Source organism: Neolamprologus multifasciatus, chromosome 6, assembly GCF_963576455.1.
Source record: "Neolamprologus multifasciatus chromosome 6, fNeoMul1.2, whole genome shotgun sequence".
Classification (NCBI taxonomy): Eukaryota; Metazoa; Chordata; class Actinopteri; order Cichliformes; family Cichlidae; genus Neolamprologus; species Neolamprologus multifasciatus.
The window spans coordinates 14,116,864-14,132,141 of NC_140444.1; the positions used below are offsets into that span (position 1 = coordinate 14,116,864).

A 15,278-nucleotide genomic window follows, 5' to 3' on the forward strand; every position below is an offset into this window, starting at 1 on the left:
TTGCCTTTGACAACATATTTGTTGTTTGATGCTTCTTTTCCTTAAACGTGACCAATGAGGCGGTGCTAAAAAAATCCAACTGGCCAATTAAAAATCAGAAAAATTGGAACGTCGTTACATGACGTCGTGCATATATTAAAAGAATACAAGAAATCTGAACGGTAAGCACGTTGTACATGCTATGTGGCTAATAGTGCATTTATTTGTTTTTTCTCTTATTGAAATTGCTATTGAGCTTTTGTAATTGCTAATACAATGTATAACCTTTGTTTTCTGAGTTTCAGCGGGGTTTTAGATTATTAGACAGACCTTGTATCTGAAGGGCCACATGGTGTTAGATAACCGGCTTGGCTTCGAGACAACCGCCTGGTTAGCTAGCTCAGCGCCTGCTTACTAGTTGACACCTGAAACTAAAAGCAACCGTGGCTGCTGCCGCTTATTTTTTGTCGTTGTGAAATTATTACAGGTAGCGTCTGATTTTAGTGGAATCGATTGTGTTGCTCAACGGTCAGGAATGTCAGCGGGCACGGACAACGGAGCGAGACTCAACCAGTTCAAAAATAAAGGAAAAGATGCTAATGTAAGCTCTGAACCTAGCAGTAAACGTCAGAGAGTTAATTCGGTATCCCAAATGCGCTGAATGGTGTGGTATATCTTTTATTTGTGTGTCGGTATAATCAGGAGCTGAGGCGCAGAAGAGCGGAAGTCAATGTGGAGCTGCGAAGAGCCAAGAAGGATGACCACATCCTCAAGAGGAGAAATGTCCACAGCCTTCTGGACGAGCCAACGTCCCCTCTGCAAGAGAAAGACCCCAACGTAAGGGTAATCAGCAGGTTATCTGTGTTTGGTTTGGCTGTGAGAGTAAAGGTGACCCACCTGATATAACCACAGCTGCTTAACTTGTTTGAAACATTGGATTGTTACAGAAGTTTACTCGTTATAAACAGGATGTAACAGCTTCCAAAGGAACACCTCTGCTGAGCGTGCACACAGGAAGAACAAAAGCTAAGCCTGCTCAATTTGCAAGCATTATCCAAAGGTCACTAAATCTTGGAGCAGGTGTCTGTCTGGTGATAACAGACTGTTGACTGTTGAAAAAAATGTATGTCAGATAATTTATAAAATGTCCATTTATAATTGAGATATGTTGCCCCGATTGAGTTACCATGACCTAAAAACATTCAAAGCAAGTTCCTCTAAATGTGTTATTTTTATCTGCTCTGGTTTTATTGGCAGTAATCCCCTTTCATTTCTCTTTCTGTTTTCATAGCCTCCTCCTCACTGGACTGTAGAGGAAATTGTCGGAGGTGTAAACAGCGAGAATTTAGATCATAAGCTGCAGGCAACGCAGGCAGCCAGGTAATACTTGTAATGCTGGGTTAATTGACTGTGTGTGGGTGTGGATGTGTGACACAGTTGCTCAGTGACAACCTCAGGCTGGAAGAGAAAAAAAGGTTGTGTAATGAGGCACTTGTGTTTTTGTAGTGTATTATAGTGTACATATTTTTTATCAGTGCAATTTGCACTACTCTGTTGCACACTCAGGTTTTTTACTTTTTTAAACGTAACCTAATTTTTAATATATATATTTTTTAAATCAGTGTTGTATATATATGAAATGTTTGTGCTTTCTCCCAGTAAAAGGGACTCACTATGGGCCTGTGGCACTTTAACTTTGTTTATTTGTTGTACACTGTACTATTCTTATTCTTTGTCCTGTTTCTGTAACACTCTCTATCTGCCTGTAGTTATATCACTGGTATTACTATATTAATGATATTAAACAGTTTGAAAATTGATTTTCCTTTACTTTTAAGTTACTTCGATTTTAACAACGATCCAACTGTGTTTTTCTGATTCACAGAAGGCTACTTTCCAGAGAAAAACAGCCACCCATTGACAGCATCATTGCTGCTGGACTCATCCCAACGTTTGTTAGTTTTCTGGCGTTGTCTGAATGCCCCCCCATCCAATTTGAGGCAGCTTGGGCCCTGACTAACATTGCCTCAGGTACTTCAGACCAGACTTCTGCTGTAATAGATGGAGGGGCCATTCCAGCTTTCATCAGCCTGGTGACATCACCCCATCAGCACATCAGCGAACAGGCCATTTGGGCTATGGGTAACATTGCAGGTACTGTGGCTCACAAGACTCAACCTCTTTCTTTGGATTTGATGTTATTTTATGTACTTCTGTGCATTACTACATCCTACACTGTTCCAGGTGTATGCTCTGATAGTTTTGATGTCAGCATGTATTGTAGATTATTGTGGACAATTGTGCCCACTTTAGTTCATCTAGAGTTCCATTTAGCCTCTGATATTAAAGGCTTTAGAGTGCATTTCTGTATGTATACAGTAGTTGTGCAACGGATCACAGTTGATCCATAATCCGAACCGATCCCGCTCCACGGTTCGGCACGCACGTGATCCGAAGATTCGAAAAAGAAGGAAAAAAAAGTATGCGCATGGTGCGCGTGGTGAGTCTGTCAAGCGATAGTTATGGCCAGCGCTAGCGGTCCAAGTGGAGGAGCAGAGGCGTTTACCATGAGATTTTTGATCCGTTGCACCACTAGTATACAGTAAAAAGTGCGTTGTTGCTGAGTCACACATTGGGTCCATTTTCCAAAGGTGATTAAGCAAAAAACTAGAAGTCTGAAATTTTAGTTTTGCTAACCTTATGTACTTTCAAAGTACCGTATTTCCCGGACTACAAAGCGCACCTGAATATTAGCCGCACAAGCTAAAATCAGGGGAAAATCCTGTTTTGTACATACATTAGCCGCACCTGACTAAAAGCCGCAGGTGTTTCAATGTTGACCTATCATATGTAAGAGAATATGCACAAAGGGAATTGTCAGGAAAGAGATGGCTGTTTGGCGACACACCCCTTTTATTAATATTTTGAAAAACAAGTTATGGGTACATATTTGCATAACTTTTTAGGTATATGTACAAGTAGCGGTAAATACAAGTACGAAACATGTACTGTGCTTCATAAATGAGTAACAAATGTAGTACATAACAATAACCTACAGCACACCAGAAAAATAGATTCAGCATACTTTTTAGGCTCAGGTGCAGTGACACGGCTTTAACAAGAAGAAAAGTCAGTCATTCACCACCATCTTCCTGCGCACTAAAACCACCAAAGTCCTCTTCTCCAGTGTCGGAAACGAACAGGCTCAGGGTGGCTTCGTCATCCGCTCTCCGCTTCTTTCCTTCGTTGTCACTTTCAAAACCAAAGAAATCCTCGTTGTCAGTGTCAGAGTCGAACACCCTCAGAAGGGCCGTGGCAGTGTCTCCATCATGCAGCAGTCCAGCCCTTCGAAATCCGTTGGTGATTGTGGATGTTTCCACACTTTTCCACGCTGTCAGAATCCACTGGTGGAGTTGGGCCTAACTTGCTTTTCGTAAGTTTATCACCGCTCATCATCGACGCCTCCCACTGAACGCGTAGTGCTACTTTGAAGTTTGTTTTTCGCGCTACTTCGTACGGCACTACGTTGCCTGGCGGACGGACATGTGACCAACATACCACTCTTGAACCCCGATCCTTCCGCCAGGCAACGTAGTGCCGGAGAACAGCGGAACAAACAAAACAAATCGTCTTACGATATGACAAAAATCATGGACAATCCATAGAAAAGCCGCACCTGACTAAAAGCCGCAGGGTTCAAAGCTTGTGCAAAAAGTAGCGGCTTATAGCCCGACAATTACGGTATCTGCCTTTATGTGCCTTTTTTTCTGATTACTCTAAAGATGTTTTTTTCCTCTAAATGTAGGTGATGGGCCCAGTTCCAGAGACCTAGTGATCTCACATGGTGGTGTTCATTCACTCCTGGCTTTGCTGTCAGCCCCTGACCTGTCTGTATTTCCTGTGAGTTTCTATCAAATATTATTGAGCGTTTAACAGACATTTGTATTAAATTATCTCACGATAAATACATCAACAACCTGAACAAGTTGAAACAAACAGCTTTTATACCTTATATCAAAATAAAAAACCAGCAATTTTCTGGCATTCTATAAACGATTAAATATGTAATTAAAGACCAATCCAAAAATGAAGCTCAAGTAGATTGATATTTACCCCTTAAAATGTGTCAATGAGGCCTTAGCATGAGCTGTGAATTTTTTATTCCTGTTCAACAGGTAATGCACACCTTTAGCTGGCAGTAGTGAGGTCACTGGTTTGATTTGGGCAAATTGGGCAGTTATTTACTGGGGTAATCCATAGTGCACACGTTCCCTCTGAGCTGCTCTCATTTTATTTTTGCAGGTGTTACTAAAAGCTTTTTTTAGTTCAAGTTTTTTATTTTTGGGTGTGTTGTTAACTATGAGGTCATGTTGTTTAAGGCACTGAGCTTGTATAGTTTGAAGACTCTCTCGAAGCTCGAAGAGTTACTTACCTATTTAACGTCATTATAGTAATTCACTAATAATCACATTTGTGATCATTGTTATAAAATAACACTTGAATCTAAACCCACTATACCAGCCCGCCTACCTGCGCAATATCACCTGGACCATATCCAACCTGTGTCGGAACAAGAACCCCCCACCTCCTTTGGAGGCGGTGCTGCAGCTGCTTCCAGCCCTTGTGCGCCTCCTGCATCACGATGACAAGGAGGTGTTGACGGACACCTGTTGGGCTGTGTCCTACCTGACCGATCACACCAATGAGAGGATAGAGGTGGTGGTGCAGGCTGGCCTGGTGCCCCGTCTGGTGCAGCTACTCGCCTGTGGGGAGCTCAGTATTGTGGTATGTGGCAGTGCAATTTATTAAACTCTGACTGTTGTATTTGTTTAGTTATCAAACATTCCCACTAATTTCAGATGCTATGATGTCTTGTCTATGCTTGGTGTCCTGTTAAGTTTGAAGCTGTTGGCGGTAAAACAGCATATCCAGAATTCACAACAGGGGTTGAAGTTATACACTATGGCCTCTTGGGTCACTTTCTTCCACCTAATCACAAAGATAGAAATATTCTCTTTGGTTCTTTCTTCATTACTTTTTTATTATATATAATCTGTTTTATTTATATTACATGAAGGTCAGATGTGTGTGATTGTATTCTGTATACTTTCTAAATTGAGAGTGCTTAAAATAACCAGCTTGCTCTTGTTCTACCTCACAGACTCCAGCCCTGCGCTCACTTGGCAACATTGTGACTGGGACAGATGAGCAGACCCAGTGTGTGCTGAATGCAGGTTCTCTGGCATTGTTTCCCAGCCTTCTGCGCCACCCAAAGCCAAACATCCAGAAAGAAGCTGCGTGGACAGTGTCCAACATCACCGCCGGCAAGGACAACCAGATTCAGGAAGTTATAAACGCAGGCCTGATCCCCATCCTGGTGGAGATCCTCCAGCAGGTCAGAGTGCTACCAGAAATTAGAGCAGACTTGTTACATGTGTCCTTATTATTAGATACATTTATATTAAACTTGTCAGTGTTTAAAACAAAGGAGGAAATAAATAAAACAAATCTTTATTTATAGATCTGCTATAAACACCGACTTCTCTGTAGCTAATTAGATCCTGATCAGTATAGTCATTGAATCTTTCCCCAACTTTTCTGTAACCTTCAGCAATTTATTTATTTGATAATTTTGTTTATAATTTTTCTGATATAAAAACTGAATTGATGGATTTCCTGTCTAGGGAGACTACAAGACGCAGAGAGAGGCAGTGTGGGCTGTTACCAATTATACCAGCGGTGGAACAGTGGACCAGGTGGCCTACCTGGTTCATTGCAATGTGCTAGAGCCTCTTCTCAATCTGCTGATAACCAAGGACAGCAAGATTGTTCTAGTCATCCTGGATGCAATATACAATATTTTACAGGTATAATAAAAGGCTAAAGTGAAACTGCAGTTTCTGCTTGGTAGTTCTAAACTGGTGTGTGGAATAGATTTCAACTTGGCTAAAAACGCAGACATATTCTGAGTCTCTCTTTAGACTCTAGCCAATCAACTCGGTGTTTTATGAAAACTACCAGTTATACATTAAAATATAACACCTCTTTTCCTCTATTACCAGCTTGGCTCCACTCAGTTTTTTAGGGTTTTCCATTTGGTTGTATTACCTGGTACCAGGTACTTTTTTAGTTCCAAGTGATCTGACACGATCTGAAATGTGACATCACCGTACTGCATGCCACCCGTTGGCTGATCAGTGCTGTCACTCGATGAGTCATGAGAGTGACTTCTTCATGAAAATCAAAACCACCCTTTTCGAAACCCAAAAACGAGGGAAATGGCTACACAAAAACAACACAGTGATCCTCAAGTCTGACAAAAACCATACACCGAGCAGCAGTTATACACACATTGTAGTGTATAACAAATGACATGATGGGACTATAGGCTGCATTGCTATAATGACTCCAGGCACATTAGGTGGTACTCAGTTGTAATGGAAAACGACTGAAACTGAGTCGAGCCAAGTAGGTGTGTAGACAAAAAGTCAGATTCATAGTTTCATTGGTGCGTTAAATTAACATTAAAAACTAAGTCAAAATATAATAATAGGAACGATCTTCATAGTATTGGAAGTTTTTTCTATTTTAATCTGAGCCTCTAATATGGCTCGTTGCTATATCTCATTCAAAACAAGAAATGAGGGAACCTGAAAAAATCTTTTATCCTTATCTTAGTTAGTTTTTAGGTTTGCAACATGAACTGTTAGACTTAATTTCAAGTATTTTTTTTTTTAAATGGAAAACTTTAATGCCAGAACTCTAGCAATATTACAAAGTCAACGTCAAGAAGTGAAGTAAAATGGACCTAATGTATGGAATCAGGTTCTGTGAGGAATGTGAATCACATGAATTTCGTTGATTTATACACTCCCCTGACAGGAGACATTTGTTTTTGTAGGTTAACAGTGTAGTAGTTTTGGGTTAATGGGATACTTGATTTTCTGAGATTAGAAAACATTAAAATGATGTACCGAATTTGCTCATGTTATTGTCTCAGTGGTACATTGTTGGTGGTCACTAATAAAATCTGATAACTGTTAGGTTAGGTTAATTATTTCTGTGTGGAAACTTTTGATCTGACATGCGTTTCCCTTTCTGCACAGATGGCAAAAAAAACCGTAGAACTTCAGAAACTGTGCCTAATGATTGAGGAGCTGGGTGGTTTGGACAAGATTGAAGCACTGCAGTCCCACGACAATGAAGCAGTCTACAAGTCCTCGCTTAATATTATAGACACATTCTTCTCTGACGAGGTAGGTGTTCCTCCTAACAAGGTTCCCGTCAGATACTCATAGCAGGTGAAAGTGGAGCAGTCAGATCGGTTTGAAGAATGGTTGACAGCAACAGTGTTCAGCACCGACAATGAAAGCATTCAGATAAAGCTGTATGCAGCTTGAAATTAATGATGTTGACGGACCATAGTGGGTTCATTTAAAACGAGGGCATCTTTAAAAACTTGCTTAATTTTATACTTTGGAAAATGTAAAGATAAATCATCAGTCTAAATTGTTTTGAAAGTCATAAACCAGGCTTTTAGAAATAATTTGTAAAAATTCCAAAGAGATGTTCACCTTTGCCACTCAGCACCCTCCTTAAAATCCCTTCATGCGCCTTCTGTGAACAGGTTTTTTTTTTGTGTTATCTAGATTTACTTTGAATTAAATTCTTGCCTGAACCTAAAAAAATAATGTGTAGAGTCATCAGTCAAATCTAATCAAAAACACTTAGAGGTTCACTGATTTTGGCTCTAGTGCAGCCTGTCCGTACGCAGTCTGCCTTTTAATATTAACCACTTTACAGAGACCCTTTCATAGCTAAAAGAATACGCTCTTCTTGGTCGAGTCTACCGGAGTAGACATTTATGTTCACATCCAGGAGCAGATGGAATATAGGGACATGTTTTGGAGAGAGTCCAGGCCACATTGCCATAACTTGGTTAGGATTGCACCATGTAATTGTGATATGGAAAAAGAGAGAGGAAACTAAAACCAGCTTCTTCAGGGAAGAAGCAGCTGCTTTGTCATCAACAGCAACATGGGCAGAGAGTGCTCTGCTCTGTATTGTCCAGTCATGCACAGGGTTAATTTCTGAATGGTGTTGTGTCTGAATCACAAATGTCAACAATTTAACTGACTGATGAAACCAACAATCTTATTTGTCTCATGTCTGAAAATCTTCAGTGTGTGTACGTGAGACATCCCAGAAACATTACCATAACTTGGTTAGTCGTCTAATGCTTCTCTCAAACTTGCTTTTTAGAATGACGTTGAAGAGTCGGTTGTTCCTGAGGCTGGAGGAGACTGCTTTGCCTTCCACATCCCCGAAGACCAAAGCACTTTTAAATTTTAACACGTCCACTTATCTTTTTGTAACATAAACAAATAGTAATTGTTGCATTGTGGTTCTTGTTGTTGGGGGGAGGGGGCAAATTTTTTTTAGTCTTTTGAACTTTGTACTTAACAGCATAGAAAAATAAATATACATGTTTTTTTTTAAAAAAACATTTGTAAATAAACCTTTATTAATTCATACTGAGTTTTATTGATTGAGGTTTCATCTGTTTCCCTGTGTGTGTGTATAACAAACAATGAGCTTATGCTTTTTTATAAAACAGAAAATTAATTAGAAAATTAATAATGATTCATCATTAATTATAATGATTATTTTATTTTAACTTATTTTTTTTTTATTAAATAAGCTATTGTAAACTAGTGGATTAATTTCAGATGCACAGTTTTGTTGCGCTAAACAGGCAGTACGTCTTCACTACCACTAGGTGACACTATTTCTACTTTTGTTAGGTTTAAAAACAAGGTGTGTCAGTGTAGTAACTATAGTCTGGATGGAATTTCAGTTTTGCACTATATTGTATTTTATATTGGGGTGATGACTTGGAAGGTTCTATGCATCTATACAGCATGTAACCTTGGGGTGGGGTGGCACCACTTGTTTTGAGCTAACTGGTTTCATTATTTGAGAGTTTAGAGCATATTTTTCGCCTTAGGTTCACACTACATCTTTGTTACTTCAGACGACCCTTGAGCAAAGTTTGGAATTATATATATTTTTATATTAGTTTTGTGTTTAAGTGTTTCAAAATTAGAAGGCGTCTAATTTAATTATTTCTTGATTCAGTAATTTTTTTGGTTTTATATACTGGCGTATTAGTTTTATGCATTTTTAAAAAGCATTTATATGAGCTTTGCTATAAAATTATACCCCTCCTTCAATATTATTCATCATAGTTTTGTTTGTTTTTATTTCCAAATATATACATATATATAGATATGCTTCCTTTTACTACAACAGTTAACCATGATAGTTTTCTAATATCAAAACATTTCTTTAAAACTCTCACCTTTCTATCTTCAGAAGCTTGGTGTCATCGGTGAATAAGGTGAACAATTAAGAAACACGACAGCTGAGTTTATAACCAACATGACCTGTTCAGGGCCCAGCAGTGAAGTTATCCTGTTGGATTCGATTTTTTTTCTTTTTTTTAAATAGCAAAATCTGATCTATAATATTCATAATAAGGAAGTAGTTGGTACTGGAAAACTATAAAGCATTGTTTTGATTGTGAGTTTATTTTGAACGCTCGCACCGGATGTCCTCTCGTGTTTTCCTCCCCTGTCCCTGCCTGCCTGCAGTAGAACTGTCTTCACCATCATCACGAACAACTTGAGTCCAGGCAGCCCAGGCAGAGCAGACGCCTGTCCGGATGGAGGACGAGCCTCTCTGCTGACTTGTATCAGTACTCGTGGCACACGGCATGATCTGCATTTGGAAATGTAGTTATTTGCAATTGTTTTGCGGAAAAGGAGTTCGCGCGGAGAGTGTTATTCCAGGGATGTGATTATGTTACCTGTTTGTTGCGTGCACAGTCAGCGTGATTTGCTATGGTGATACTACAAGCTAACCCCAAGCTAGCAGAGGGATTTGTTTGGGAGATGCCTTTTTGAAAAAGAAGAAGGAAAAAAAACCTACACGGTGACACTTTTGTGAATATTCGTCAAGCTGGAACACGAAGGGGAATGTCTAACCAAGGAGTTAGGAGAAATGGCCCAGTAAAGCTGCGGTTGACTGGTAAGAAAATTTAAACCCCCTCCTGCGCCGCTCGGAAACGTTAGCGAGCTAGCCTCCTAGCCCAGCATGCTAACTAGCGTCTCCTGATTGTACAGCATAACTCTGTCCTGTGTTGTAATCTATAAAAGCGCTAAACCATATCTTACCTTATTATTATTATTATTATTATTATTATTATTATTATTATTATTGTTCTGACTTGACTGAATTCCTTAATTTTTAATTGAAATCCTGGGTAGCATACTGAGGAATATTGGAAGCTAGTGAATGAGCTTTTATCGTTAGCACACATTAGCGTTGACAACAGTGTTTATTGGGTGGTTATTATTCCCCCCCCCCCCCCCCCCTCGAAGGTTAGCTATGTTTAAATACTTAAGCTTGATATCGACACGTTTCCTCAAAGCCCTTCAGCATTGTGATAAGTGGTTATTTTAAATACTTTTATTGGCAGTAAAAGCCTTACATTACAGCCTTACCCTTTTTAAAGTCATATATTATCTTAATTTTCCAAAGATAGCTGCTGTGTTTCTTCACGGCAAGTGCAAAATAAGCCGACAGTATATTACAAATCAACGTCCCTAATGGCAATGATGAATTTCGAGGAAAAGCGTGAGGCAGCAGAAGAGGTGAAGGTGGTGTAATACGCCGCTTTATTTTTAGTTTACACAAGTATTTATTTTTGTTTACCCTGAAGAGCGAGTGGTTTAACGGGGAGATGACCTCTGTAGGATATATTTCGTCATGGGTATATACAGGAACTCTACTTTGTCTTTCATCGCAGTTATCTGGTGAAAGCTATGTCAGTTCGTTCAGTTTGCTTAGCTTGGCAGAAAAAAAGATAAAGTAGTTTCTCCCTTGGAGTTTATTTCACAGTGGGCTGTAGTGCTCTATGCCATTTCTGATGAATTTATAATGAAAGGTGAACATAATTAAGTTACTTGATACATTTGAAGAAATGAAGAAATGTGGTTGACATATTTTTTTTGTTGTTAAAGCCAAAGTTATCAACAAAAGTATAGTCTTGAGTCTTGTGTTACTGCAAACGGGCAGAATTAAAGCAAGCTGTATGAATTAATTAGAAGAAGATGAGAATGAGTTACATTTTCCTTTGTTCTGCTCTTCTAATGATGTAAGAATATCTCTATTTATTGAAAAATCTTAAAAATCACCAGGTGTTTTGATGTGCTGATGATGACTGAGTGAAACACTTGTTCAATAATTTCGGTGTTTATAAGTTAGCTGCCATTGTTTCCAAAGCTTGGAAAAGCTGTCAGGTAGCATTATTTCTTCAGTATGTCATAGTGCTACTCTGGCTCTGGTTTCTTATTTACGGTGTATTGTAAATCTCTGAGAGCTGGGGCCTATTACTTTATGCGTGACACAATTCTAAGGTTGATCAACCATTCAAAATCAGTCAAATGATTTGATTTTTATCTGGCATGACTGCTGAAGGCAAGAAGGGAACTTAAACTATTTGACCGTGATGTTTTTACCTTTATTTAGTGTCACTGTTCAGCACTGTAGCATCTATGGCTGTGGAGTCATTGGTTGCACTCATTAAGTGCAGTTTGCTACGGGGAACAACAAGCTCATTCATACAGAACAGGGTATAGTTGTACTGAAAAGACAAATCGGTACTCAAAAATTTACCCAGCTATTCTTCCTGCTTGCCTCTTCTCTGTGGTGGTTAGTGAGAGGAACTTTGTTTTTTCTCCTCAGACTTGCCTCCCAAGGTATTTTGGACTTGGGAGTTTTTGTTGTAACACTTAGAATGTATGAAGCAGAGGGAGTTGCATTATCTCAGTATTGGAGGGGAAAAAAGGATTGTGAGGGGATTGAGGGATAAATAAGGTACATATTTACCTATTGGTGGGGAAGGCTTGAATAAATGTTCACTGGACTTGAGCTTGTTAATTTCAGAATTTACACATGCTCTTAAATTAAAGGGTTGCAAGAGAATATACATTCTAAGTTTAGCCCTTACAAACTTAACACCACAAGTAGGTAATCACATTTTTTTACCATGTTATCCAAATGTCTATCTTTTGAGCCTTCTAAAAAGACTAATAGTTTATGACCAAGATTGAATTTGTCAAGAATTTTCATGCACTAAGACTCAAAGCTTTCTTTTCATGTAAAGATTCTCTCACTCTTCACAATCTCTTTACTCAAGTGATGAAGATAAAATTAACGAGCTGCAGAGGAGTAAGAAGTTAAAATCTAAAAACATATTTCTTCCCCAAGATATTAATGCTTCTCTGCAAACTTTCTATCATTTAGTTAAAGAGGAGGTGCAAGTGCTATCCTAATTTATTCCACAGGCTCTTAAAAAATCTTGCAAATGATGAAACAGTAGTTATCCAGTATGCTAGTGAAGGTGGTGTGGTAGGCAGAACAAAGAATCATACTGCAGTTCAAGTAATGAATCAGTTGCGTAATACAGACTTCTACAGTTCTTAAAGTTATGATCCTACATTTAAAATTTAGACGTAAATAAAGAACACTCTAGCTGTAAATGGCACTTTAATATCACAAGGTCAATTTGGATATTTGTTAGACGAACATCCTAGATTTCCCATTCTCTTATACATTACCCAAGATTGATATAAGTTGTGTGGGGGCCTGTTCCAGGATCTCCTGTTGTGTCAGTAGGCTCTCCTTTTTTTGTGTAAATTAATATCTGTGAGTGAGATCAAAGATACTAATCTTATGTCCAATGGAAGTCATGAGTTTATATGCGAATGTTCCCCATAAACAGGAGTTGGAAGGCCCTACATTATAATTTGAATGCAAGGAAAGAGGGAACTTTAGCAACAAAATTGCTGATAAAGTTAGTAGAAATAGTTCACACTAAGAATCTTTTCAGATTTGAGTTTTTTTTTGTTTTTTTTTCCCCCTATAGAAGCAAAGGCTCTCAGTGGGTAGCCCTGTCAGTCCTAGTTATGTGAATTTATTTATGGGGAAACTTGAACTTAATCATGTTGATCATGATCATACCTCTCCTTTATTAACTTTTGGTTCAGATATATTTATGACTTATATTTATATTTATTGGCACTGTTGAGGATCTAAATAGATTTAACTAAAGGTTACCTAGTTTTACATTTATAACAGAGGCCAATTGTGAGGTTTCATTTTAAATGTGAGAATGAATAAATCAGAACTAATACAAACTATTATTTATTAAAAGTGGGCTGATAGGATTTTTTTTTTCATTATTCAAGATATCATCCATTCTCTTTGAAGAAGAGATTACCATATAGTCAGCTGTTGTGGATAGAAAAGATGTGCAGTTTTGAGGAGGAGTTTGAGAAACAAGCTAATGCTTTGTATTCTCTTTTCTGGGAAAGAAAAAAAATTGTTTCCCTCTCTAGGGTTAGAAAAATAGATAACTTTTAACTTTTACTTTTTCACTCTTACAAATGTGGGGAGAAAATATTGGCATATTTTGTATGAGCACCCTGCTGGTTGGAAAGTGTTAATTGTCTACCCACAAAGTGTTCTACTAAATTGAGAGATAATCTTGTAACGACAGACTTATCTGTTGAACCTACACTTTTTTTTTTAAAATTCTCTTCCCTCTGGAAATTTTCCTTGTTGAACTGTAATGCCATTATTGAATGGTAAATGGCCTGTATTTATATAGCGCTTTACTAGTCCCTAAGGACCCCAAAGCGCTTTACATATCCAGTCATCCACCCATTCACGCACACATTCACACACTGGTGATGGCAAGCTACATTGTAGCCACAGCCACCCTGGGGCTGTGATCATTGAAGGGGATGATTTATCACACTGACATATAGGTTAAAAAAAAATTCAAGTGAGTGGTAGAATCGCTTGTAGGACCAAACCTGTAGTAAAAGTATGGATTTTGTTATGTGGGGAAGACGAAGAGTGAATTTACAGTTACAATTTCTGAGCACAAGATTAATATCAGAAATAATGATTGAGTAGTCAAAACATTTTCAATAAGCTGGATACAGCATCGGTGGTGCATGGATATTGAAGCAGTTGTGCCATTGAATAGTGGTAATAGATAATGGAAGCTGCTCAGATATTTTATCTGCAAACAGTGGTCTGGGCAGTGCTTTGGTGAATGAGCTTCCTGCTTGTTGTCCTGGGTTCCCCCCCCCCCCCCCCCCCCCCAAATATGTGGATGGTTTTACATGGACTTGCGTGGTCTTCAGACAGAATTCCAGGAATGTGAAACCTTGGAGAGACTTTGTCCTGATAACAAACACATTCTGTGATCATTACAAGGAAGTATGTGTTTGGGGGGGAATTGAGGTTCACATATAGAATGACCAGAATTTCTATTCTTACAGTGATGACCAGTGATATAAAAGGCTTGAGCATGCATCGCTCACCGTACACAAGTGTTTAATTGAGACCACCTTTGGTTTAAGTGATCGAGACTGCAGGAATTTAGGAATTAACGTTGCAAACTAGTCCACCATTATTCTGTCTGTTCTATAGTCTTTGTAGTTTTTCAATGTTTTTTTGTTGTTATTAGGTTATTAAGTTGTTATTAATTTTTTTTTACAACAGACAAGGAATAACATAACTTAAACATAAAGCTACCAGGTCAGTGCTAACCATACCAAAATAATACTATAAAAATTTCAAAGATGAAATTCTTTTACATACATCCTCAGAGGGAACAAAAAAAAGAGCGAAAAAAACAGCCACAACAAATAAGGGAAAGGAAGTCGGTCACCAGTGTTTCTCGGAATAGCAGTTCATGGCATCTACAGTCCCAGGATTTCTTGAAGTTTTCTGTATTGTTATTTAGCTTGGCCAGCATGTTTTCAAATGACACTGTTTCCAGCATGAATTCCAACCAGTTTTTAATATCCAGAGCAGAAGTGGTTTTCTATAATCTGAGGATTACTCTGACAGCCTTGACCAATCCCACCTGCGTCACTGTACTTTGGTGCTTTGAAATATTAGGTATTATTGTCTGATCCTGCAATAGTCATGGTGACATGGGTATCACCGTGCCCAGCCACTTTCCTATGTGCTGTAATACTATTTTCCAAAATGGGAAAATGTGTTAACAGTCCCAGTTCATATGTATAAAGGTTCCTGGTTCTGCTTGACATTTCCAACATAAATTATTGGAAAGTAGACCCATTCCATGAAGCCTAGACTCTTTAATGTCTTTGACATCATTTAACTCAATTTCAATCATTCATCCTCATTAATAC

At 38.5% G+C, this 15,278-nt stretch overlaps 2 protein-coding genes across 4 annotated transcripts in view; both read left to right on the plus strand.

Annotated features, from left to right (window-relative positions):
- The first annotated feature begins 46 nt into the window (after nucleotides 1-46).
- LOC146516626 (importin subunit alpha-1-like) lies at nucleotides 47-8,511 on the plus strand. Of its 2 annotated transcripts, XM_085164252.1 has the most exons (11): nucleotides 47-161; nucleotides 467-580; nucleotides 682-822; nucleotides 1,271-1,359; nucleotides 1,865-2,133; nucleotides 3,785-3,879; nucleotides 4,501-4,764; nucleotides 5,141-5,374; nucleotides 5,664-5,846; nucleotides 7,086-7,235; nucleotides 8,242-8,511. In XM_085164252.1, exons 2-11 carry the CDS (start codon nucleotides 515-517, stop codon nucleotides 8,329-8,331), a joined length of 1,581 nt encoding a protein of 526 aa, XP_085020378.1. In that variant the 5' UTR covers nucleotides 47-161; nucleotides 467-514; the 3' UTR covers nucleotides 8,332-8,511. The 2 variants fall into 2 exon arrangements, with proteins under 2 accessions (XP_085020378.1, XP_085020379.1); XM_085164253.1 differs by lacking the exon at nucleotides 47-161 and having other exon boundaries at nucleotides 251-580; nucleotides 682-816.
- A 1,087-nt stretch (nucleotides 8,512-9,598) lies between these two features.
- The window catches only part of LOC146516627 (E3 ubiquitin-protein ligase SMURF2-like), a 62,381-nt gene continuing 56,701 nt past the window's right edge, over nucleotides 9,599-15,278 (plus strand). For both annotated transcript variants that reach the window (XM_085164249.1, XM_085164250.1), the window contains exon 1: nucleotides 9,599-10,068. In XM_085164249.1, the coding sequence (XP_085020375.1) occupies nucleotides 10,017-10,068 (52 nt within the window). In that variant the 5' untranslated portion in view covers nucleotides 9,599-10,016. The remainder of the gene's footprint in view (nucleotides 10,069-15,278) is intronic.